Source organism: Phyllostomus hastatus, unplaced genomic scaffold (genome assembly GCF_019186645.2).
Source record: "Phyllostomus hastatus isolate PE091 unplaced genomic scaffold, TTU_PhHast_1.1 phas_contig_86, whole genome shotgun sequence".
In the NCBI taxonomy this organism is placed as follows: Eukaryota; Metazoa; Chordata; class Mammalia; order Chiroptera; family Phyllostomidae; genus Phyllostomus; species Phyllostomus hastatus.
Window position 1 is genome coordinate 87,518,684 of NW_025333977.1, and position 27,018 is coordinate 87,545,701.

Below are 27,018 nucleotides of genomic sequence, written 5' to 3' on the forward strand. Positions count from 1 at the left end.
ATTTGACTCCCTGTCTTAGTAGCTGGCTTACTGTGGATAAGGCACCTGTAAATTCTGTGGGGCGGAGCCTTAGGTAATTGCCAGGGTGGGGCAATCTGTTTCACTGCTTTTTGGCTCTGTGTCAGCGGAGATGATTTGGTATGCTGCCACCTGGCTTCTGGAGGTTTGCCTGGCACTCGTTCTATGCGACTGGTGCCCTTCCAGCTGTTGCCCTGTTTCGGAATCCCAGAGTGGTTGGGTTTGTGTACATTTTAAGTTTGTGGAGGACCTTTAAGTGGAGTCTCCTGAATATCCAGCGGTTTCTTATGCTGCCCCTACCCCCACTGGTTTTTACAGCCAAAAGTTATGGAGATTTATTTTCTTGGAGCTGAAACCCTGGACTGTGTGGTCAGGCCTGGGGCTGGGACTGCTCACTCCCATGGTAGCCCTCCTGATTTTTATCTACTACATGTGAATGTGGGACTGCCTGTTCCACTGCTGCTGCCTCTCTGCGCCATACCATGTCTCCGTGCTCCTCTGCCCCTCCTACCCATCTGGATAAATGTGGCTTCTTTAAATCCTTGGCTGTTGGACTTCTATACAACTCAATTTCTGACAGCTCTGGGTGTTATTTGTTTTGAGGTCTAGTTGTAATTCTTTCTGTGGTTTCACAAGGAGGTGAAACGTGTTTACCTATGCCTCCATCTTGACCAGCTCAGATTGCTACTTTTTAAAATTTTGAAATAGGCTTTTTACCTGAATGTGGAAAGTTTCTCATGGTCACCTGTATATAGACTGGTTTTCTTTAAAGAATCAAGTTTTTTATATGAGCCTTAAAGATAATCTTAAGATGATATTGAGTGGGTCTAATGATATAAACAGATAGCAAGGAGTGGTGGTGAGCTTGTACATATAAGCACCTGATGTTAACTTTAGGTAATGTGACTGTTCTCCCAACATTTAACCAGTAAGTGTTCATTTTCACTTTAATAAATGTCCTAATTTAAAGATCATACTAGCACAGAAGGACATTATCCTCTGAGCTACAAGCATACATTTTGGAAATTCATGGATATGGCATGGAATTAAAAAAATTAGTAAATAGTTTTTAAAAAAATCCTTACAAGAGATATACTTACTGATTTCAGGGAGAGTAGAAAGGCAGGGGTAAGAAGAGAGAAAGACAGAAAGATAGATAGACTCTCTCTCTCTATATATAGAGAGAAGCATTCCATATGTGCCCCAACTGGAGATCAAACCTGTAACTTTTTGGTGTGTGGGATGATGCTCCAACTAAGTGAACCACCCAGCCAGTGCCCAGTATTTTTTTAAAATTAAAATAAAATTCACACAAAATTAACCATTTTAAAGTATATAATTTAGTGGCATTTAGTGCATTCACAATCTTATACGACCATTAATTAACCCTCTATCTAGTTTCAAAACATTTCATTACTCCAAAAGAAAACATCTAAACAGTTCTCATTTGTCACTCCCTACAGCCACTAGCAAGGGAGTTAATGTTTTAATGCAGCAGTTTAAAATGCTTTCTGGTGCAAAGCCCCACCAGTACTGAGTTACTCAACTTGGTACCTAAATAACACCCAACTCGACAAGAAAAAACAAGCTGATGCCAGTATTTATAAAAAATGAATAGGTGAAAAAAATTATCTTTTTTTTTTTTAAAGACTTAGGTCAACTCATTAAATAACAGTCTTCCCTGGGAAGACAGTTGGAAAACCACTGCCCTAGTGATCAGGTTCAAAGAGATGCTGTTTCCTCATCATCAGCTTTAGTAGCTGTTTTGGTTTTCACTGAGGAGCAGGAAAATCCTATGCTATTTTTATTTCAAGTCAGGTCAATTTTAATCACAATCTTACACCTAGAAAAGCAGGAGAATCCCAGTTGCCATGGCTGAGGACTTATGGTTCTAGGAATAAAAATGAACACAGGATGTGGTGGTAGTTATTCTCAGTAACCTTAAAAGAAAGTCAGATTTACCATCCCCACAAAGATAAAAATCTGCTAAAATAAAAAGGCTTCTTTAAAATCCATCCATTCATTGAATAATAGTGAACATGAAACAGTGTGTTAGGTCCCAAGATACAGAGAGAGAAAACATTAACTGTCTTTGTCTGATCAACAGAAATAGAAAATGGAAAGACAACTAGATAAATAAGCTGGCAAGAAAGGCATTCAACCTACTGAGGATACAGGCACTTTCAAATTAAAAGATCTCTATGACTAAGGGGCCAATATCTATAAAATTAAAAAAAAAAAAAAAAAGGATGACCAAAGATTTTAACATAAGATATTTTTGACAAAGCTACTTTTAAGATAATCTTTAATATAAACTGAATATCAGGGTCTGTGGTCACTTTACTCATGGTCCATGCTGCCCATTTGCTCTCATTTGTTAACTCTCTTTTACCCAATCACCTATCTTTCTGTGTGTCTGTATGCCTAGTTCAGAAGCCATGGTGGTTTTGTGTCTTATCCTGGGAAAGGGTATATACACACACAGAGCAGGGGGGTTGGGCAGGGGGGGAAAGTGCAACCATTTTTCCCTGGGTAGTTAACAGTCATTTGGTCTTTGGAAGGGAAACAGTAATAACTAACGAAGGGAAAGAAGGGGAAAAGTGAAGAAAATCAGAGGCACAAAAAGGAGAAGCTATGAAATCCTGGAGGCTCTGCCACATCCAAAGACAAACGGGGAGAATATACGTCAAGTCCAGAAAACAATCAGAAAGACTAGGTTTTTAACCTAGAGTTGCCAGTAAATGGCCTTTCTGGGGGGAGTGGGGGATATTTCTGCGAACTTTTCTGAACCAAACATCCTAAAGGTCAAGGAATTCTAAACTGGACAATCACTCACAGTTCTATATCCCTCCAACCTCTACCTGCTGTCCTCTTCTCTTCCTTAATTATAGGCATTCTTAAGGTCTACTGCTTTCCATCTTTTAGCCCTTCCCTACTTTAGACACCTGGTTAAGTGTCATAGCCTTTGTCTCTGTGAATGAGGAAGCCCTCTTGTATTCTTGTTATAGTCCTGTTCTCTATACTGCAAGTCCGTCTCTTTTGTTGGGACAGATTATGGGCACTTCTGTGGGGCTGTCACAACGAGTATGATATGTTTGTGTTTGTTTTTCGCTTGTAATAATAAGTACCTACTCTCAAGCTCCCTGTCTATCTATAGTAATAAATAGTAAGAAAACTGAGGCAATGAGTATGGACACAAATTGCAGTGAAAGAATGCAAAAAAGGATGACATTTTGGAGGACAGAAACAAGATAGCAATAGAAGCTTTCAAGATCAGGAGAGTGAATGTATTCTTAAATACAGAGAATAGGGGGTATAGAAGAGATTAAAAATAAAAAGTAACATAGTACTTATTTACTAAATATGCATGCTAGGATTCAGAGTAGAAAGGTCCATAATATTGATATAGGGCTAGCTTTGGAGAAGAGGCAGAATTCTTGGGAAGAATGAGACAGACTGTTACCTCAGAGACATGATTCAAAACAACATGGCCATTGGTTCCAGAAAGTTGTAGAAAAATTAATGTATGATAAAGATTTCTTCAAACAATTGAACATGCCATGAAACTATTCATCAGAAAACCACTTAGTAGTTTATTAGGAAATATTAAGAATGTTTTGGTGGTGTATCAATCATTATATGCTCCATAACTAAACACTTTAATACATGCATACAATTTAAAGAAAAGCAAAATAAATGAAAAAAATGTATTTATAAAACAACCAATATAGATATCGATCAACCAAAAGGTTAACCAAATTCATTTAACTACATTTTGCTGTACTGCTGTTTATACTGCACACTACTGAATAAAAATTTCCATAAAAAACACTAGATAAACTTAATGATACCTAACCACCTGACAAAACCTGAAGTTTCCCTTAATCTAAAATCTCTATTCTTCCAAATATAAGATTCCCAAAATTAATGATAAAAAGAAGAAGGTAAGAAACTTTCCTAGTTTTTTTTTTTTTCCTGGACTGGGGAGGATATATATGTTTCTTATACCCGTGTAGTTTGAAAGGTGAAGATAAATTTGAGAGCAACAATCAATGTGTTAACCAGAGGAAAGAAATAACCCCTTTGTTGACTAGGTCTACTCTTACAGTGCTATAATAAAATACATAGAAGGGAATCTATGTTAACTTTGAGGGAGCTCAACCTGAAGAAACCCCAAATAAAGATCTCCTTTAGAAAAGAGACACTAAAAAAGGCTGATTCTTTTTGTGTGTATCAGTCTTTTTATGTATATGTTAAAATTTCCAGTGGTTGTCTACATACTTAAGCTTTTCTTTCTCCCCCTTCAAAAAGGTTTAAATGATTTAACAATGGTGTGCTCATTTCACTTGTGTACCTTTTTGAACTGTAATTCAAATACTAAGTTGATGCATCTTGATCTCACCCATTACCGAATTTTTTTTAGATAAACAAGCAACCTCTTCATTACTGCTTCGTTCCTCTCTTAACAATTTCAAAGTGCCTAGGAAATCCCTGACCAAGTTCCAAATGTTGACTGTATCTTCTATACTCATTGAGAAAATTAAATACTAATTAGAAGATCAGACAAACAGTAAACAAATAATTACAAGGCTTACTCCTGCTTCTTGGTGATACTGGCAATGTTTCACAAGAGGACAACATGATTACCTTAGAAGTGCCCAAGGGAACATCACAACTTATACCAGTCACCTAAAAATGTCTGAATGTGGTTGGTGCTCTACATTTACAGTGGTGATATATTTTAAAAGTTATACCTGGAAAAATGTTAGTATTTTAAAAATTCTGGTGATTAGAAAGAATTAGCTTTATAACATAAAAATGTTATACTCAGAATTTCACTCTTGATGAAGTTGAATAAGTGAAGCATTACAATGAGTTCTTTTTATCCTACTAATATTAACTTTTTGAGCATTTAAAAATAAAACTGCTAATATTTTGAATTCGGGGGAATCAGTCTGTGTTTTTCTGTGTCCACTTTATATCATGATTTTACATATCTCACCCTAGCATGGTCTATGTTTTTACCTTTATTTCCTATTTTTCTTTTCTTTCTGGAGTCAGTTCATTTTTATAATCAGAATTTTGTAGTTGAAAGTATCCTGAATATTCTTTACTCCTACACTACCTTATTTTTTTTTAAATGAGGAAACTTTGAGATAATACCTCGGCCAAGGTCCAAGGCAGAATGGGAACTAACTTCAGGTCTGACTTACATCTTTTCATATGCAGTACTTGTTGGGGAAGATCAGAAAGAAGACATGACCAGAAGTTGGATCCTTGAGCTGAACCCAAGCAACTGGAGGATTCTCATCTACTCCCTTGTGCCTTGGAATGTAAGCTGTTTGGTTTTTCTGTTCCCAGAAGCTGCTCCAAAGATACAGCTTTGAGATAGAAATAAGGAGTTGAGACTATCTGGACTGAGTACATGACTGGCCCCAGTTAAAGCTCCCTAGGTACATGACTAAACCTTGTTAGGACCTCTATAAAACCTCTTAAGATTAGGCAGGCAGGTACTGAGATCTGCTTGTTTGCCACCCACGACAAGCCTGTAACTTCCCTTGTTTATTTAACCTGCCAACTATGAATCTGGAATGTCTGCCTTTTTCTTTGGTCTTGGTTTCTATTACATCTGGGAAACTCCTGAGGAGGTTGCAACCCAACAAATACAGAGTATTTTTATTGCCTTGGTTATTTACCACATATTGCCAGTGTTCTGGTCTTCCTGGAAATGTGTCTGTACAAACTACACACAGAACTTTAAGTCAAGATATTAGTTTTTTCTTGTTTGTTCCTGTATCATTCCACATTCTTCTCAGTAGCATGACCAAAGCAGCAGAGTGAACTAAATAATCTCATGGAAAAATGACAATTAATTCTCATAAATAACTGATAATTTAGACCTTAAAATCTTGAGTACAGGCAACATTATTTATTATTACTCTAGTCGCCTAAACTAAAACTTATGTGCCCCCTCTTTTAGTGCACTCATGACTTTTCTCAAGCTCTTCCTGCAGTGAATTTTCATTGGTTTAACATTTCAATACCTAGAACACAGCTTGCTTACCTAGAAAATTTACTCTTCTAGATTATTCTTCTATGATTTGATTCATATTCTACATATAAATCAAGAATTCCTATCTTACATAAATTTATCCTTGCTACTGTAAATTATAATAAGATAGTCTAAAAACCAAAAAGCCTCAAATCAAGGTTTATAGCAATTAGAGAATAGTATAAGAAGAAACTTCATCACTTCATGTGTGCTGGCCATATTTATGTGAATCACTATTTTATAGCAGGAAAATTGTTTTAAAATTCATTGCTACAAAGATCATAGCACCTGCTAATCATCATATATAATGAGTTACATAAATAAGTAGTCTACTGCTTTCAAAAGAAAAAGTATAACCCTTTGATGAACTGGGCTTCTAGAACTTGCTTTTGTTGCCTATCCTCAACTTGTTCTCAATCCTGTTTGCATCACTTTCTATTCTGTGACACATTCCTACACTCCATTAAAAATCTGTTTCTCTGATCCTTTTGTGTTTCTTACTCTTCCTTTTCCTGTGCTTTTTTAAAAACTTGCTTTCTGGACCGCCTTTCCTGTTTCACTATCTGCTTTCCTCATATCCAGAAACATTTATCCCTGAAGTCCAAGTCATCCACAGCTGCATGAGTTTGCTTGTTGCTCTCTGGTTGCTCCAAATATCCTATTTTTCCTCTCGTTTAAGCAGTTCTTCCTTCTTCTGGCCTAGCCAATAATCCACTCTTTTTCCTTATTTGTCTTCAAAGCTACCTTTCTCTCAGATAACCCAGCTAAGTGGTATAGAAGTAAACTCTTCATACTAAATCATATTAATTTAAATAGTTAATACTTTTTACTGCCCAACCATTGTCCTGTCCTATGCCCACAATGCTCATTGAAATAATTTCACTTGGTCAAATTTCACACCAATGAAATTGGGATGGGGAATGTTTCTGGTGGAGTTAATTGGAGACACACCTCTAACCATACAAAAACACCTATTTCCCATGTATTCCAGCCTTGGAATAGATAAGAAATTGGTAAATAAAAAGAAAAACTGATTCCTCTTGGGATTTCCTGATTCTACCTGCTTTCTAAGGCTTGATTCAGCTATGTCCAACCTTTGAAATCCAATGATAGGAGGAAAGGGGATGTGCCAAAGGTACAGTCCAGTTTCCAATGTCTGGATGTAGATAATACTGTCAGTCAAGGGGTCCTAGAAAACTGAAGCCCAGTGCCAAAAAAATGAAATGTCTGATAGTCTCCTAGGTTGTGGATCCAGGATGTCAGAAGGTTCTCAAAGTTTTCTGTCTCTTATCTGTTCATCTCTCCTTGTCCTTTAGTTGATCACAGAAATACTTCTTTTGACTATATGAAAGTAATACTAATTACCATTTATGGCTAATTACTTGTGACAAAGTAACAAACATCAAATTGCAGTTATCATTGTTTTAAGCTTTTTACTTTAACACTATATTATTCAAGTTTTTACTCTTCATAATCATGTTCACATGATACATTTACCATACTAACTAAAAGAAGCCAGACACAACAGGTAATATATTACAGGATTCCATTTATATGAAAGGGAATGATGAATCAAATGTAATTACAGTAGTCCCTCTTGATCCACAGGGGTATGTTCTAAGACCCACAGTGGATACCTGAAACTCAGGACAGTACTGAACCCAACATATATTTTTCCTATACATACATACCCACGATACAGTTTAATTTATAAATAAGGCACAGTAAGAACTTAACAACAGTAACTGACAATGAAATAGAACAATTATAATACACTGTAAAAAAAAAGAGTTGTTGTTCCACTTACCTATGCATTAATTGGTTGATTCTTGTACGTTTCCTGACCTGATATTGAACCCACAATCTTGGCATATTGGGATGATGCTCTAACCAACTGAGCTACACAGCTAGGGCCAAAATTTATTTTCTTAATAGTTCTAAAATTTGTATGACATGGAATTACAGAATCTTTGCTCTATAAGAGGCCAAGAAGAGTCTCCTAATATAAGCTGCCAAATTGAAGTAACCTTATCTACATTATTTGGCACTATCCAGATTTTTCCTAATAGAGAGATCAATATTTGAAAACAAATTATTCTACTGTTTAAAAAAATATATCTACCCCCTTTTTTACAAAACAGTCTTTGAAGTATTTTTAGACAGCTTTTGGGAGTCCCTTAAGTCTTCATTTTTCTAAGCATTATATTCAATTATGCGTCTTTGTACACTCTACCTGCCATTCATTAATATTCTTCTTAAAATGGCATAGCTAGGACCCAACACAACATTCCAAATAATTTCTGATCATTTTTATTTTAAGAATGTATAGTTTAAGACTACATCAGCATTGTAGTAGTTATGTTATACTGACAGCTTAAGATGATAGAATACAGAATCATCCAAGTCTATTTCACCAGCAACTTAGGTCTTCCAAACCCACAGTTTAAGTAATGCATTTGTCCACATTCAATTTAAATATGGGCTAAAAATTCACCTTAGAATTAAGAAAATATATCTATATCTTGGTCATAGAAAGCTCTCTGCCTCCTTTCTGCATTTTTGGCTTGACAAAGCTGACTAATCAGTCAAGCAATCAACTATTTATTGCTTTTGTTTTTAACTTAAACATTTTTTTTTGGTACAATTGTCTGCATTTTCCCTCCATCATTTTCCCCTGCCCCTGTTTTTTGCTTATTTTACCTGTGGGAAGTTGTACTTTTTAATATTCAGTTTTGAAGAAAATCACATCATTAGAGGCAGTGTGGTTGATTAAATGAATCACTTAAGGTCTTAATCAGAGAAAAAAAGAGTACTGAACACAAAAGTGGTGAAGGAATAATGACCATCCCAGAATTTTAGAAAGCAGCAATGTGCAAACTCAGTTTTCCTTTTAATGTTTTCTCAGCAGTAGCAATAGTGCCAAAGCCCAGAGAGGATGGGAATTTCTATGTCTGTATTACTTATGTTAAATTTTAAGAGTTATACCACTCCAGTTCTCCTGTTTGAAAGATAGCTGAACTTACACAAATACAACCACCAATTTATTTCTAGGTTTAAAAAATTTGATATAAATTCTTGGGAAGCCAGAAATTTTATGTTCTAAGTTTCAGATACAAACCTGAAGGTTAAATTGTACATTAGTCATAAATCTTATTAGTGAAATATTGATAATTTCTCTTATGCCAAGACTTATAATAATCTGCTAAAAATTAGAGAAGTTATGCCCATTTGAAACATTTTACCTACCACTATTTTGTTCAAAACCACACAAGTAGTGGCCTAGTAAGTGGTTAGAAAGAATCTTTCTCACCTGCCTAAGTACTTACTATATTCATTTTTGTCTTACAAGACATTAATAGACAATGTCACTTCATATCCATGTGTAGTTTTCTCAGAAATAGTAAAAATGCCAATTATCTGAAATTACCTTGAGTGGTGAAGTTGAAGAGTGCAGGTGTGTCTCGCCCATTTGGTAGTTTGACATTTGGGTCCCGTAATTCATCAAAAAATGAATGTGCACAAGCTTCCAGTGGTGTCAATCGGGCAGTTGGTGTGTACTCGAGCAGACGGCTACACAGTGCAATTGCCTCTGGTGGAGTTCGGGGTCGGAAGACCTGCAGTACAAAACAAGGAAAGGAACAGTTAATATTTTTAAAGAATCTTAGCAATTTATCCTCTGAGTACTGAGTTAATTCCCACAATGTACAAAAACATGGTTGCATTTGTGAAAGACACCTTCTAGGATGAAAAGAGTTAACTGTATATGATTCACTACACTGGGATGAACTAACTGTTAATTAAAGACTAGATGAGAAAAGCTCAGAGAAAAAACTAGGGGAAATGGGAGAAAATCTATATATGCTAATCATAAAGCAGAACAATCAAACATGCACACAAAATATGACAGGCACAAGAGAAAGGATGGATTCTTGGGGCAAACACAAGAAGAATATAAACAAAAATTTTAAGTTTTGACTGTGGTGGCAGAAGATAAAAATTTGCTTCTTTTGCGTGATTTTTAGCAGAAAAACTGTTGATAATGGACAGCACTGTTCCAATTTGGCAACCAATTATCTTTTCAAAAAGAAAAGCTATTTACTCTATCTTTTCAATAAACAGAACCTATCATTATTTGAAAAAATTCTTGAATACCCAGAATTTGACAAAATGTCCAAAATTGTTTTCTCAAGTAGCTGTTTATCATGAACATGGCCAGATTATACTTATTTGTATGAATACTCTTGGGTTTTAATCAGAAAGAGAGAAATATAGTTTTCATTAGAGCCATTAACTCACAAAAGTCAACTGAATGAAGGCTATAGTGAAGCAAAATGCAAAAAAAAAAAAAAAGTTAATTTGCTTAATGGAGTAGAAAGCTTTCTATTTGTGTATGTTTAAAAATCCCTAATCAATACATAAAACTATGAAAATATACTTTGTTCTAAATTATGGACAAAGAATAAAAGCAGAAGGGGAAATAGAAATAAACATAAGCAGACGGACAGAAAGCCTTTGAAACTAAAAAAAGAAAAAAGATGTATCTCTTGATAGGAAGAACACAGAATCAAAGAGAAGGTGTGGTTGTAGTAGTAGTGGTGGTGGTGGAGGTAGACAGACATAAAAAGAAGCACATGTGCATTGAGGGAGGGAAAAAGACCCACAAGTGAGGAAAGGACATGTAGATTGTGACAAGGCACGAAGGAGCCTGGGAGGTTAAGGTTTCCTGAGAATGGCTCATATAAATCTGGGTATTCATCACTTCAACGGAAGGTAGGAGAACTTGTTAACTCTCTATAAGGTCAGAAACTGCTTTACCTTTTATTCTTTTCAGTGATCTGACTTGCCTCAGTCAAGAAAACCTAGCTTTATGTATTATTTGCAACGTTTAGATCTTCCACTATTCTTCACCATCTTTTCCTCTCATGCTCCCTAGCCAGGTCCGTTATCAAACTAATACGTAAAGGAAAATAGTAGGAAAACAGAAATTTTTATTGAAAATATTAAGCACTACTGACATATTTTATCCTTGAGTACAGTTTGCATTTATTTGAGAGCATATGGATTTATTTTGCCAGCCAGTAAAAAAAAATTGCTTGTGTGCCAACATGGGAGGCACCTAAATAGAATTAAAAGTAGAAATAAATATCTCCTGCTAAGATTTGAATGTAGAGTAGCTAGACAGTGGCTGTATTTTAAATTTAAAATTTTTATGTTATGTTAAAAGACTGTATAAAGCTATTAATAAACCAGTACTGTAAACTTATCTCTGATTATTTAAAAAAGTCATCCATATCCTTTTAGTATCTTATAGGCTATGAGTGACCATCCATATTAGCACTATGACACATGTTAGCCTATTTTGCCAGGGACCTAATTCATGGAATCAAAGAGTTAAAAACAAAACAACAAAGAATTCATTCCAAGAACCTACATTAAAATCAAGACTTAAACTCCCTTTATAAAAAGTATGCATTTTTACTTTAAGCCTTTTAAAAGATTCTTGATGAGAAAAGCTTTGATTTAGTACCTTATAGATAAAGGTTAAGTGGAAACTTATGTGAGGTCAAAATCCAGTGTTTCCTAAAGTTCAGATTTCTGACCATAATACAGGGTGTGGTAGCATGCAACTTCCAAAAACTACAGGCCAAACCAGAACACAGTTCTTCTCAATTATCTTTGTGTCTGAAGAAAAGTAAACTACTAAAATTTGACTTTTAATAAAAAAAGTCAAATGTTTCTGCTGCTGCTTCATTATTTACTCATTTTAATTGCTTAATATTCATAACCTATGGTTCTGTGGACCTTTGTCAATATTTATTCTTGTAAAAACAATTTTCAACCCCCACAATTCCTAAACTTCAGTCCAGATGTCAATAAATCCCTGAGAAGACTGACAATCTAAATATACCACAAGCAAAACCTGTACCAGAGAGTGAATGAAGTCAGAAATCAGAGCTACCTACATTGTTTTTACTGTTATATTTTAAGAATGAGTAACTGTCTAGCCTTTCAAAAAGTTTTCCCCCTAGTTTTATAGACCTGCCCTGGAATTTTGGGAAAAAAAATTTAAGTACATACCCGCACTCCTGAGGTGAAATGTCCTGTTCCTGACGAATCCTAAAGATGATAATGCAGTGAAATAATCCAAACAGGGGAAGTCAATCCAAAAGAGAATAGTCCAGCAAGGAAAAATATATCCAATGTTATAAGAAATCCATGGTGTGGGGAGGGACATAGAAAATGTTTATACAGTTATAAACTTTAAACATCAGTCTCCACAGTAGCAAGTCCAAGTTTTAAAAATTATTTCTCCACAGTGTATGCAAAAAAATGTTTGATTGCGCAATGGTGAGGCACAGTAAAGAAACATTTCAATTTTAGTTTATTATGTTCCAATGCCAGTGCATTTATTAAAAAAATACAAAACCAAAAAAAGTTAAAATCAAAATGAAATCTAGAAGTAAAGTTCCCAAAGTAAAGTGTTTGGTCTTCTATGACCTGGATTCATCGTCCATTGATGGCTGGAAGGGGGCATTTATGACAGCTTTTTAAATATGTGAGTTCCCAATATGCTAATTTTTCTCTATTAACATATTCCAGTTACACAGTATAAACATTTTTCTGCTAAATTATTAGTATGAGAGGAAAGTAATAAATATATTCAATTTATATTACTATAGATTTCAAGCCAGATATTTTCAATTTGTGTGAGCTAAGAAGGATCAGGCCACCGCGGATTATTCTCCATTTTGGATTGACTTCCCTGCTAAAAGATATTTGCTGACATTCTCATTTTCTTAGGACTCTTCAGAAAATAGACATATCACCTCAGGAGTGCGGGTATAAACTTATATTTTCTATTGTGGGCTTTGCCCCCTCATACCCTTGCACCCATTACTTAGGAAAATATAGAACATTCTTTCCTTTTTGGAAAAAATCACTGAAAAAAAAATCCTGCATCTTTGAGCACTATAAATCCAACACAGTTCCATCTGCAAATATGCCCAATTCACCCACCAAAAGCTAAACAAAAATATATACAATATAAAGAATACAACTAAGGGACTATCACAGTTATAGGTGACATGCATAGTGATGTACACCAACACCTAGGCACAACGGAGCCAAATATGCAAGGGAGGTAGGAGGGTCTATTATGTCTAGGCATTGAGAACAAACAATGGCAGAACTCACCAGTAGCTGTGAATTCCCTTGGCTATTCTGAGAGAATTTAACATTCTTTTAGGATAGTTTCCAGTGGGGGAATTAAATATTTTGCAAAAATAAATAATCCGCGGATTACTTTTAGTCTGCAGACTAAAATTTAGTACACGGATTAAAATCCGGCCCATCAGAATAGAAATCTCTCATGAACTAAAGCACAACCAGGTGGACAAATAGAAAACCAGACCAAAAAAACTGATCACAAAGTAAGACTCAACTGGGCCAACTAACAATTAGTGCGCAGACTAAATATGGCCAGCCAAGTATGTTAGCAAGGCCATGAAGAGCCCAAAACACTCCTGTAAAACTAAAAACAGAAGTAAATAAATAAAACAAAACAGAACAAAGCAAATAAATAAATAAATAAATAATCGAAAGAAAGAAAAGTAAAAGAAAAAAATGAAAAGAATCAAAACACTGACACGAACTTTCAAGTGATTCAACTACTACCTCACCTGTGCAGCAACATTTTCTTAAATTGAAACAAACTCTCATCACAAATTCTAGTCCATAGAAGAAAGTAACAGAAAAAATTAAGTTTTTCAAAAAGAAAGTCTCTGTGATATTGAATAAATGCAAATGAGCCCTTTAATAAAGAATTATTCAAAACAAATTTGCATTTGGGTAACTCAAAAAATGATAGAAGCAATTTTCCCTTATATGTCCTACAATAGACTTTTGCTTTCAAATATCAAATTTCAACGTGGATCTAACTGTTATGACTGAATCTTTAGCCCTTTAAAATTACCATTTATAAACAGTCATATATACTTTACCAAGGCCTATGGTCGATTCGCAGAGCATCAGCTCTCAAGAATTCTACTGCATTGACCAGCTGACCAGAGCAATGTAAAAATGCCTATGGGCAATAATTAATCTAAGAAGAACACAGGACAAGTGCTGTGCCTGTTTCAAACAGCTACTGCTCCCCAGTTTTCATTGTGATAAATACATAAACAGACAATGTTTCACTGGTTATACACAAAATACACAAGCACCCAATGTTAAAAACTGATCAACCTTGAACATTCCTAAAGAGCAATGCCAGGTACTGGCTCTCAAATAATCCATTAATCATTTAAAATTATTTGCAATTTGTATACTGAAATAAGGATTAAAAGTGAGAGATTGCCATGGATATTTTTGATTAGTTAATTATGATGATTAACCAAGTTAACTAAGAAAAAAACCTGAAGTCTACTTAAGTGCTCAAGAAACACAAATATCCTTTCCTTAGCCAAACATTCAATAAATTTCTCTGTGCTAATTAAAAAGCATATTGAGTTTTCCCACATTCTACTACATGTAAGAAATATTATTCATGTTTTGATAATCAGTGTTTAACTATGCAATGTAATTTCTCCCTCTAACATAAACTGGTAAAATAGTATGACAGGCTTACACAGAATTGTGAATTAAGTGTCCACTTATCCAATTTAATCATTCATTGTTCATGAAATAGTTATATGATCTTCCTAAGACTATAGGAATATTTCCTTTTCATTCACACCTTGTAGGCTACAACAATTCTAACCTATATACACCTAACAAAATCCAAATCTTCCTTCAAGAGCCCACTTTCCTAGGTCCTTCTATCACCTTTTAGGAGGCTTCCATTTCCTCCCATCACTCTTGCTGGAGACCTGTCTTATAATACCTACAGCATGTGAAATACCTTTGAACACATATGGCATACAATTAAGTATATGGTTATATATTAGTGTATATTATTCAGCAGTTGCTTCAACTGAGTCAGTCGTACCCCTTGTAAGCTTTTCAAGGGCAAGGACTATATATTTTACATCTTTTGTATCCTTTATGGTATCTAGCACAACACTAGTTATATAGGTTATATGGTTTTTTAAAGAACAAACAATAAATTAAAATTTATTCTTTCTTTTTTGTAATATTCCTCTCATATATGGATTACCCGCCCCTCACCCCAGTGAGACTAGCCTCTAGCAAAGAAATGAGGCCTAACCAGTATAAATAGAAAAGTGAGGTAGTCTACTCACACAGGAAACAATGTTAGGAAAGTGAAAATACTACTTTATTCTAGCACTAATAAAGATGTAAGTAGAAAATTCAATAGAGAACACAGTGTATTCATGAGAAAAGTGATAATGAATAATAGAATGTACAGGGCAGAGGGGGTTAAGTAATAATATAGAAACTGATTTACCTAAGTAATAGAACAAAACAGACAAGTGGCAATCTTAGAAACCAACAGATATCTCCAACATAGTTTTATGCTTTCTGGAATACACGAGAGTGAAATGAGTATGGCAGAGGGACCAGAGAGCTAAATGAAGTGGACCTGCGAAAAAGCATGTGAAGGCAGTTTTTGTTTTGTGTTCTCCCTGCCTCACAATGGCATTTTTGATAATGTGTTCAACTATAGCTGGAACAGGTGAGCTAAGTGAAAAATCCTTCTCAAAAAAGGCTAAAAAATTATAAAACTATGAAGTCTTTAAAAATAAGTATCATTGTAAGTATCATAAATACCAATTGTTCAGTCTAGTCTGATTTCTTTGATAGCTGAAATGACCTCAGAATTCAATTTTCTGCTTAGTCTGTTTAGCTAGTTGGAAATGCCAGTATTCATTCATGTTGAAATGAGTGGATAATGTTCTAAGAAAACAAGTATGTAAGGACTGATTTTTGTGGATAATGCATTATGGGATACTTCACAAGAATGTTCTATGATCCCACATATCCTACAGGCACTTAATTATTTTTTTTTAAAGATTTTATTTATTTTTAGAGAGGGAAGGGAGGGAGAAAGAGAGAGAGAGAGAAACATCAATGTGCGGTTGCTGGGGGCTGTGGCCTGCAACCCAGGCATGTACCCTGACTGGGAATCGAACCTGCGACACTTTGGTTCACAGCCCGCGCTCAATCCACTGAGCTACGCCAGCCAGGGCTGGCACTTAATTATTAAGTAAGCTACCATGTATGCCAAAAACTTATCAACAGTTTTAGGTAATTGGTGTACATTTTGCTATTACCATTATGAAAGAGAAACCAGGAATTGCTACAATATATATGGTATGTCTTGGTAGGTATTTTCAGAAATTATGTGGTAAGAATAATCATGGAGAGCACAGATAATCAGAAAATATTTCACGGGAGAAGGGAGACTGCAGGTCTTAAGAAAAGGTTAAAACTTAGTAAGTAGAGAAGGAAAACATTCTAAGTGTGAAAAAAAAAAAACACTGGCAAGAGGCAGAAATGAATGTGGCTTCACTGGTGTCCAATCAGGAGATAAATTTGATTAGAACAAAATATTCAGCATTGACTGCATGGTCCTTTCAAATAAACTACAAGCTAACATATTAACTAATTGAAATGTAATATAACGAATTGGAAACGTAACATAATCCAATTGAAAGAGATCAGGACCCTTGGGATTCTAATCTACTTCCTTGTACTATACAGTTATATCACTTACGAATTTAATTAATCTGAAATAATATATAAACACCTGTGTTACCTGACTCCATAGGAGTATCTACTACTGGGAAAATGGGAGAGTACTTGTCTTAAATAACTTTAGACAAAATTACAATATAACCTTATTAGAAATTCCTAACCTACCCTAATTAAATATTAGTTTTTAAATGTACTGCCTAACTATACACAGGCATTTAAGGGTAGAGGAACTGAAGAAATTGGGAAACAGACTGGGTTCTATCAACTTGATGCTTCAGGGAAGGTTAGGAATATGACAAGAACTAAATATTTCATTTTTTTTGAAAGAAAAGGCAGAAATGATTAGCAACAGAATAAATGTACACTTGTCACCCCAACTGAGACACTTGAGTGAAGGGGCATGCAATTAATAATTACACTGGATAAGCATAAATTGGAACATATGATCACTCTTGTCATTATATGTATATTATGTCAAAGTTTCCTAAAGGCAATGAGGAATCAGAGAAGAATTTTAAATAGGAGTGACAGTACCACAAGTGCTTCTAAGAAAGCTAACTTTTTTCAGCAAGGAAAATGTGAAACTGATGGAGAGAACTGGTTAGGAGATAGGTTGTTTTAACAATTAACATAAAGTCAGGGCAGTGGAGATAGTGAGGACAAATTACAGAATTATATTGGAGGCAGAATCTTTACATTATTAAGAGCTAAAATGAAATAATCCTTAATATGCATACTTTAACTATATTTTCAAACTCAGAGAAAAAACAAAGTACTAATTGTTACCTTACCTTAACAAAAGAAAAAACCTGAAGCACAAAGAGTAGAAGCAGTGCTTAAACTAGATCCTCACTTTATTCCTAACAGACTATCATTTAACCACACCTCCATGTTTCAAATGCAGAATTTAGGTTCCCTGTTTTCTTTCAAATAATTTCCATCTCTTAAATCTCAATCTACTTTCCTATCACTTCCTTTTGCTTCTGATCTGGCTTTTATTCTTTGATGTGTACAGCATATACCAATGCAGAGGTCTTCACCTTTCTCACCTCCATTCCCAAGAATGGTCCTTGTTTCAAAACACCAGCACCTATTTTCCTTCCTATTCCGTACTTAAACTATAAGTACTTTATCAATGAATTAGGTTGCTCTGGCTATTAAGTAATACTCAAGGGCAACTTGTTGGATTTCTGAATTCTCAAGATTTCTGCTGTATACCACACTGGGATCATGTCATGGTGTTGTTCTTTTGTTATCTTTCCGACATATCTGAATCCCTCACCTTAGTGTTTCCATATAAGACATTTTCTCTCTTGATCATTAAGTCGACCTACTTTTTGAGAACATCAGCTCTGAATCCTGGTGATACAGCCATACTACACGGAAGCACAGGAAACCAGGATGCACACAACTTCAGGAAATGGAGCTAAAGTGTATTTTAACAGAAGACCGCAAAATAAAGGCAAAGTAGCTTTTGTTTCCAAGCTGTTTAGCACCCTCTAAGGGCAAGAAGCTCTTCTCTGTAGATAACATTCATGTATTAAAAGAATAATAATAACTCCATGGCTGCCTAGCATAAGACAGCTTTTCTCAAGTTGGTGTCCACTTTCACAATGAAGGATAGAGGTGAAATTTTCATATTATAATAACCAATTTTTTAAAATAAATATAAGTATACACTAGATCGTCTAGATTCATCTAGAAGACAGAGTAGTGTCATGAAATTTCTGTGTCTGAACTTGGTTTTGTGTTTACAACCATGGTAACACCAACCTAGTTGTGTGTGCTAATGAGAAATTAACATAAGTATCCTTATTACATAATAAATGCATTTGTACCAAGTGAAACCAAATTATGTCAAGGCACACTACACACTACATGAATGAAGAGTTCATAGTAGTTTGAACAGACAAAATAGGTGAGGGAATAGAAACAAAAATAAATAAAAGGGCTTTATTTAGATTATTCAAGTTTGAAAAACATTAGTGTAAGATACAGAAACATTAGGAACCCACAAGAGCAAAGGAAAGTTGTCAAGCATACAAAGGCTTCTGTTGGCTGCATTTTAATTAGAACCAGTCATTCTCCACATTCCATCCTGGCTATTACTTGAATTGAAAAGATATAATCCAGGGGGAAAAGTGCAGAATATGACAAATACTAACATTGGTGGCAGCCTTGATTAAAAAAAAAATGAGGACAGGACTGAAAAATAAGATTTCATAACCTCAATTTCAGTATTATATTGCTTAGAAATCCTGTATTAAGAGTAACATCTGAATACTTAGATGAGAACTTTTCTTTCTTCATAAAAATACCATGCTTATTGAAGAATATATGAAAATGCAGAACAAAGAAAAATTCACCCACACTCTTCTTAGCTAAACTACTATTAGCATTTTGGAATATGTCCCTGTATTTACTCAACAGACAGATTCTCTTTGTTTTCTTCAACATGGCTGAACCCAAAGTACAGTACAAACCACTTATAAGCACTTTAACTTGGAATAATTTCACTGGATTCAACTCACCCTCTAAATCCAAATAAATAACCTGGGATTCTGTGAGTTTAGAGCCAGGTGAGAGACCCTAAATATCTTCTGACCCAGATTTAAAATATACTTTAAGTACAAAAACCAAGGAACAGTTCATGTTAGAATATTTAGTGTTTGTTATATAAAGTTTGTAAGGAGGGAAAGGGCAACATCTTGGTCAGCGAAAGCTAAAGCTTATAGTTCTGGCACTAAAATACTATTGAAGTCTTTGATTCTAAATAACATATAAATAATTAGTAATAAGAGGATTTTTTGAAATGAAGAGAGGTAATACAATTATGAGAACTTTAAGGAAAGTAATTAGAATTATTATACAATTTAGAAAGAGAAACACTTTCAATCTGTGAATGTAAATTATATCAACTATAGCCCTAAATTACTTCATCTCATTATAAAATATTTGAAACTAATTAAATGAACTTACCAATGTTCAAAACAAATTGTTATACATACATTTTTAAATACAGAACATCTCTGCTTGAAATACACATTAAAAAGTTGAACATCTCTAACCCACAAAAGTATATATGTAATATAAGCGGAGGGGGCGGTTTACACGGCACATAAACCAGTGTTTAAACAACCTGCCAATAAACACACATGCCTGCACATAAATAGACATTTACTGGCTTTGTAACAGCCACCCATGTGATCTTGAATAAGTCACTTTGTATCTTTGGCCAGAGTTCTGAATCTGTAAAATGAGGAAGCTGGGGAGTCATTCTAGCTATAAACCCTACAGAGGTTTTCCCCCCCTCTCTGCATATTCATCTCATAAATCAAACTGAGGTGAAAAAAACCTTTTTAAATAAAATCTCTTTTAAAATAATTTCAATTACATGTCAAAGTGAAAATAAAAAGTTTTCTGGTAAATTAGTACTTATGCTCTTAGAACTGGTTCCATTTAATGTCAAGGCTAGACTTCCCAATGGCTAGTGACATCCTGTTAACATATCAAATGCTTTTAATGTATACTCCTAGCAAGATCATATCTGCTTTTTATTACTGCTCCCAAAACATCAATAGGAGAGTAAACCAGAGAAGAAAAACATACCATTATCATCTATAATAAGGTCTATATATTAACATTTAAAAAAGTAAATATATGAAATGTATGTTTTCGTATGCTGTATGATATTGAACTAATAAACACCTTTAACTATGTAAAGAAATTAACTTCTGAATTTTTAGTTAAAGTTTAAATATGAATTTTGATCTTAATAAAACTCTATATTTTAATGATATCTTCACCCTACAAATAAAAACCCAGGCTGGAAAACTATTTATAGGAAATCAGTGGGGACAAAACTACATACAGCCAATGAAACACTGAAGTACAACCACTTAACTATCTTTATGGGTGGCTATCTCTAGTCTCAAAATAGTTTGCTTTTAGTAACAATGAAAAACCCAAGTTTTGGTTAACTATTGGTTAATGTGCTTTCTAATAAAATCTCTATTTGACTCACCTTAGTCCAAGGGTGTGCCTTAATTTGAGGAAATTTGAATTCTGTGTAGTTTGGGTTCATTTCTCTAATTTGCTCCCTTGTTGGTGTCCCCAGGACCTAGACAGAGAAAGCTAGTTATTGCCATGTTTTTCTATATACTTACAAATACAGTATTTATGTTTTGATGTATTGGTTTCATTGAAAAAGGAATCCCCAAATTATAAAATATATAAACTCATTAAATAGAGCAGACTTTTGTGACATTTAACTTTTACCTGACTACCGAACCATGCTATACTACCTTACACAGACTTTTACCATAATAATAATAATAATGTTATATCAGGGTTGTAAAAAAAAAGCTCACTAAAAATATTCAAGTAAAAATCAATCGATTGAAATATTATGAACTGAGAATACTTTTCATTCATTTAGTAAAGTATAGTTAAAACTTTTATTATCAGTAAGTTAATCAGGAGAACCATACTCAAACATGGTCATCAATAATTCTAGTCAGTTATTGAATACTTAGTGATTGTCCCTTGTATATAAGAAACTACACTATAATTATATGGAGGATACAAAATAATAAGGAAGTTCCTATATGATGAACTTCATATTTCTATGTGGAAAAAGTACAGCTACAATACAAGATAAAAATATAATGAGCACTTTATCACCTCTAGAGCTTCAATAGGCATTGAACAAAGGAAAGTATATGGATCTGGTTGCACAAGACAGATGATGGAAAGAAACATTAAATGCTAAAAATAAGCACTCTGAAGAAAAAGGACACCTATTACTCATCTTTATAACTCTAGGGCCTAGGACAAAATAAGTTTGTTGAAATAAAATATTAAGCCATTTACAGTTCAAGGAGAGTTGCACAGAAGGAGTGGAATATTAATGATACATACTTCATTTGTGGTGGCAACCAGTGAATAATCAGAGCAAAGTAAGAGATTCAATATTTTTGTTGTTGCTTCTAATTCTTTAGACTTCATTAAAACTTTCAGGCTTTAATCAAAATCTTAAAAAAATGTTCTTCAAAAGACACTCTTTAGAAAACAAAACTCAAGCTACAGACTGAGGGAAAGTATCTGTAAAACATATTCTGCAAAGGACTTCTATCTAGAATATACAAGGACTCTTATAATTAAAAAAAAAAAAAAAGATGATGATCCAAGAGGATGGCAGCATAGGTGAAAACTGCACTCAATTCCTCCCAGGACCAAACTCCAATTACAACTAATTACAGAACAATCAACCTGAATAACCACTAGCTGATGGGAAGTCTTATAACCAAGGATTTACAGAAGAAACCACATAGAGACCATTAGGAAGGTTGGAGTTGCAGAAAGTGCCGGTCCCGCTCCCATGGTGGGAGGGTGAGATTCTGAAGGGATATCTAAGCTGTGGGACTTCCATCTGAGAAGCATGGGGTCTCAACCCTAGTGGCTCCCCAGCTCAGAATACCAGAGCTGGGAAGAGGCATACATATAACATCTGGCTGGGAAAATCAGCCTGGATTCTATCTGCCAGGGAGAGGTAGGACTCTGCTAGAGACACAGGTGCCCTCTTAAGGAGCCAACACAGAAAATCTCCGTTGCAGCCACTCACCCTGGGCTCTGTCAGAAAGAGGGTGGAACAGACTAGAGTCGGGTGAGAAGAGACTGTGGTTTGTGGCTCTAGAGAAAGAAAATAAAGGGACAGGTGCTAGGACCCCTGGGCTGAGTTACTCTCCCATACTGCATATCCCTCTATATAACATTAGTCTGGGGGAATGCAATAGCCTCACCCTCTGGACTCTGTCACCCCATACTACTGAGCTTGAGCCTTGCTGAGGAGTCAAATGCCTGGTCAGGTGTATAGAGGCCTGGGCAGACACAGAGGGTAGGTTTCAGTGACTGAGTTGTGTGATTTTGGGGAAGAGGCCATTCCCCCCATTTTCTCATGAACCTGGCTGGTGTCTCTCCCACACAGGAGATCAACTAGCCCGTCTCCCAACTCCCAGAAGCCTCAACCTCCCGACTCCCATGGCACCACCCTGTTGAGGGCTGGGCAGAATCTGGGACAAACTGAGTTCTGTGCCTCTGGATCAGGGACTACTCAACCCACCATCCCCTATTCCTGACGGCACCTCCCCTTCACCAGAGATCTACTAGCCTCACCCTCCCAACTCTGGCGACCCAAACCGGCTAAGATCTGGCTCTGGGAAGAATCCGGAACAGACTAAGTTGTATGTATGGCTCTAAGATGGGGGACATTTTACTTTGCATGCAAAACCAGAGAAGAGCCCTCCCTTCACATAGCCAAATCATGGCCCGTGTGGTCCTGATACACACTACTGGCCTTACCCTGATGAACCCGAGACCCTGCCCCACCACAAAGGTGTGTGAGCAACCAGCAGGGGGCAGCTAGACTTGGTTTACCCTGGGACATTTGCTAACTGGCTTTAAACCCAGCAATGGCATCAAGACTGAACCTGTATCAATTTGTTAAATACTGTGCCTCTACCTGGTAACTCACTGAGAACATACTTCACTCAACTTGAGTACCACCAGAGGATTTTTCAGTGACTGAGCCTAACAGGCAGAGGGAGGCAGAGGCCAATCTCAGGGTGTCTTGAGACTTTTGCTGACCTGCTACTGGGCCTACCGCTGGTAGAAGTAGGTTTTGTTGTGCAGCTTGGTCTTTCCCATTCACATAGTAGCCCCAAAGAGGCAGCCCAAAACTGTGTACCAGTTTAAAGCTCCAAACAGGCTGCTCAGAGCCAGTCACAGGTAGTGTCGGATTGGTCTCACCACAGTCCTTCCCAAGAGGCCCCAGGATCAAAATAACCAGTGGCCAGCTTCAGACATCATCAAAGAAGGATCTAATTAGCTTCACAAATGACGTATACAAAGGGAGATCTCAGCAGGCACCAGACCTGCTGAGGTGAATTCCACTTTGTGTGTGCTCAGCACCTGCACAGCAGCTCGTACACAGTGGTGTTGAGCCTCAGGATCAGTCAGAGGGGCGATACCACACACAAATGGCCAACTAAAGTCAAGACTCAATTACAAAATGAGAGCCCACATTCTCAGAGCACCCAGCGTCACTGGCTCCCATGGGACACCTATTATATAAGGCCACCTTACTAACTGGGAGTCATAGCCCATCTACCTAATAGATAAAGACAAACACAAAGAGGGAGCCAAAATGAGGAGACAAAGAAACATGACCTAAATAAAAGAACAGAAGATACCTCCAGAAAAAGAGCTAAGTGAAGTGGCAAACAATTTATCATATATAGAGTTCAGAAAAATGGTTATAAGGATACCCAGGGAACTTGGTGACAAGTACAAGGAACTTAGTGAGAACTACAACAGCAAGCATAAACAGGGATATAGGAGCCATAAAAAAGAACCACTCAGAAATGAATGAAATAATGGAAATGAAGACTACATTAGAAGCAATAAACAGCAGGTTGGATGAAGCAGAGTATCAAATCAGCAATTTAAAGACAAGGTAGAACATAGAAACATGAAATCAAAGCAGCAAAAAGGAGAAAGATAAAATATGCATAGTTTAAGAGACAACATGAAGAATAACAACATCTATATCATAGGGGTACCAAGAGAAGAGAGCAAAAGATCAAGAACTTATCTGAAGAAATGACTGAAGACTTCCGTAACCTGGTGAAGAAAAAAGACAACAAATACAGGAGGGGTGCAGAGAGTACCAAACAAGATGAACCCACACAATAACACAAGACACTTTGTAACTAAAATGGTAGAGGTTAAAGACAAATAGAAAATCTTTTTTTAAAAATAATTTTATTTTTTTTTGGGGGGGGGAGTGAGAGGGGAAACACGATGTATGAGAGAAACAGCAATACCTCTTTCATGTTCCCAACTGGAGACCTGGCCTGCAACCCAGGCATGCATCCTAGCAACCTTTTGGTCAGCAGGCCAGTGCTCAATCCACTGAGCCACACCAGCCAGGGGCAAAGAGAGAATCTTAAAAGCAGTAAGAGAAAGCCTCCATAATACTGACAGCTGATTTTTCAGGTCAGAAGGGATTGGCATGAAATAATCAAGGTGAAGAAAAGCAAACTTAAACTAAGACTACTTTACCCAGCAAGGTTATCATTTAAAACTGAAAAAGAAATAAAGAGCTTCCAAGACAAACAATTTAAAAAGTTCGTTACCACCAAACCAGTAGTACAAGATACGTCATTAAAGAGCTTGCTTTAAGAAGAAAAGACAAACAGAAGAACATTATTATATAGAAAAAAAATGGCAATACCTACTATTAATTGATTTAGATGTAAATGGTTTAAGTGCTCCAATCAAAAGATACGGGGTAGCTGAATGGATAAGAAAATAAGACCCATATATATATATGAGGTCTGTCTAGAAAGTGTCCAGCCACATAATATAAAAATATAGAGATGTTTATTGAAGAAAATACAAAATTCAAGAAACACTGTACGCAGGACAATGACACCTCAATCCTCTTCAAAGTAGGCACTTGGGACCTCACAAAGTTCTCCCAACCACCATCAGCTGCCCCGTAGTATTTTCCTGAGTCTCATCAAGTCTGAAATCTCTTCACTTTCAAAGATGATTTTGGTTTTGGGAAAAGCCAGAAGTTGCAGGGCACCAAATCTGGGCTTAAGGGTAGCCGAGTCACCTGCGTGATTTGATGTCTTGCCAAAAAACTCTGCACGAGACACAGTGTACAAGTGGGCATGTTGTTATGATTAAGCTGTCTACTTCCTATTGTCTATAGCTGTGGCCTTCTGAATCATCTGAATAGCCTCTGTGGAGGAATATTCAAGCTTAACGCTAAATTTGATGCAGATTTATTGTTTTACTCAGTCATTTTGAATGCGAAGGCCACATAGTACACATATTCACTCAATGGCATCTACTGTCCCTACTGACTAGTACAGTGAAGTCATCATTGTTCACACATGCACATTCCAGTCCACTCTCCTTGGCTGTCAGGTTACACTGGTATCACGCAAACCATTTTCACTATAATAACAATGGCTGGACTTTTTCTGGAAAGACCTTATATATTATCTACAAGAGACCCAACTCAGAACAAAAACTGCACATGGACTACAAGTAATGGGATGGAAAAACGTATCTCTTGCAAATGAAAATACAAAAAAAGCTAGGGTAGCAAAACTTGTATCAGACAAACAATTTAAAACCAAGGGTATACTAAGAGACAGAGAAGGATACAACATAATGATAAAGGGAGCAATCCAACAAGAGGATATAAACCTTGCAAACATTTTGCACCTAAGATAGTAGCACCTAAGTATGTAAAGCAAATATTGATGGATGAAGGGAGAGATGAACAGGGACACAGCTACAGAAGGGGATTTCAACACTGACATCAATGGATAGATCTTTCAGACAGAAAATCAACAAGGAAATAGTGGCCTTAAGTTACATACTAGATTAGAACTATGTTCAGAACATTTCATCCCAAAGCAGCAAAATATACATTCTTCTCAAGTACACCTGAAACATTTTCTAGGATAGACAATGTGTCAGGATACAAAACAAGTATCAATAAATTTAAGAAGATTGAATTTATATCAAGCATCTTTTCTGACTACAATGCTATGGAACTAGAAATCAATCACAAGAAAAAAATTGAAAAACACATGAAGACATGGAACATACAAAACATGTTACTAACAATAAGTGGGTTGATAGTGAGATCAAGGAAGCAATCAAAAGATACCATGAAGCAAATGAAAATGAGAACACAACAACCCAGAATCAATGGGACAGAGCAAAAGCAGTCACACAAAAATTCACAGCATTTTAGGACTATCTCAAGAAACGAGAAAAACTTCAAATAACCCAACTTTGTATTTAAATAAACTTCAAAAGAAGAACAAAGGCGAAAGTGAGCAAAAGAAAAAAAAATGCTGGAAGATAAATGAATGATCAAAAAAATTAATTCTTCACAAGGTGTTAGTTTCCATATACTATTACTATTTTTCTAAATATCAAGTTATTTTATAATTCTATTGATTAGGGTAACAATGATTAATAACATTATATAAACTTCAGGTGTAAAATTCTATAATACAGCAACTGTATATTGTATTGTGTGTCTACTCCAAGTAAGTTTCCTTTCATCACTATTTATCCTTCCTCCCATTACCCTCTTCCACCTTCCTCCATCTCCTTTCCCTCTGGTAATCACCATACTGTGGTCAATGTCTATGAGTTTGTTTTGATTTTTGCTTAATGCCTTTACTTTTTCACTCAGCCCC

The 27,018-nt window shown here is 35.8% G+C and overlaps 1 protein-coding gene across 2 annotated transcripts in view; it reads right to left on the reverse strand.

The window, feature by feature from the left end:
- Positions 1 to 27,018, reverse strand: part of GSK3B (glycogen synthase kinase 3 beta) — a 209,080-nt gene that overhangs the window by 18,646 nt on the left and 163,416 nt on the right. Inside the window, exons 8-10 of one of the 2 annotated variants that reach the window (XM_045851730.1) lie at positions 20,751 to 20,846; positions 12,149 to 12,187; positions 9,498 to 9,684 (exon numbers count right to left, since the gene is read on the reverse strand). In XM_045851730.1, coding sequence (XP_045707686.1) covers positions 9,498 to 9,684; positions 12,149 to 12,187; positions 20,751 to 20,846 — 322 coding nt within the window. The remainder of the gene's footprint in view (positions 1 to 9,497; positions 9,685 to 12,148; positions 12,188 to 20,750; positions 20,847 to 27,018) is intronic. The other variant, XM_045851731.1, reaches the window with a different exon arrangement.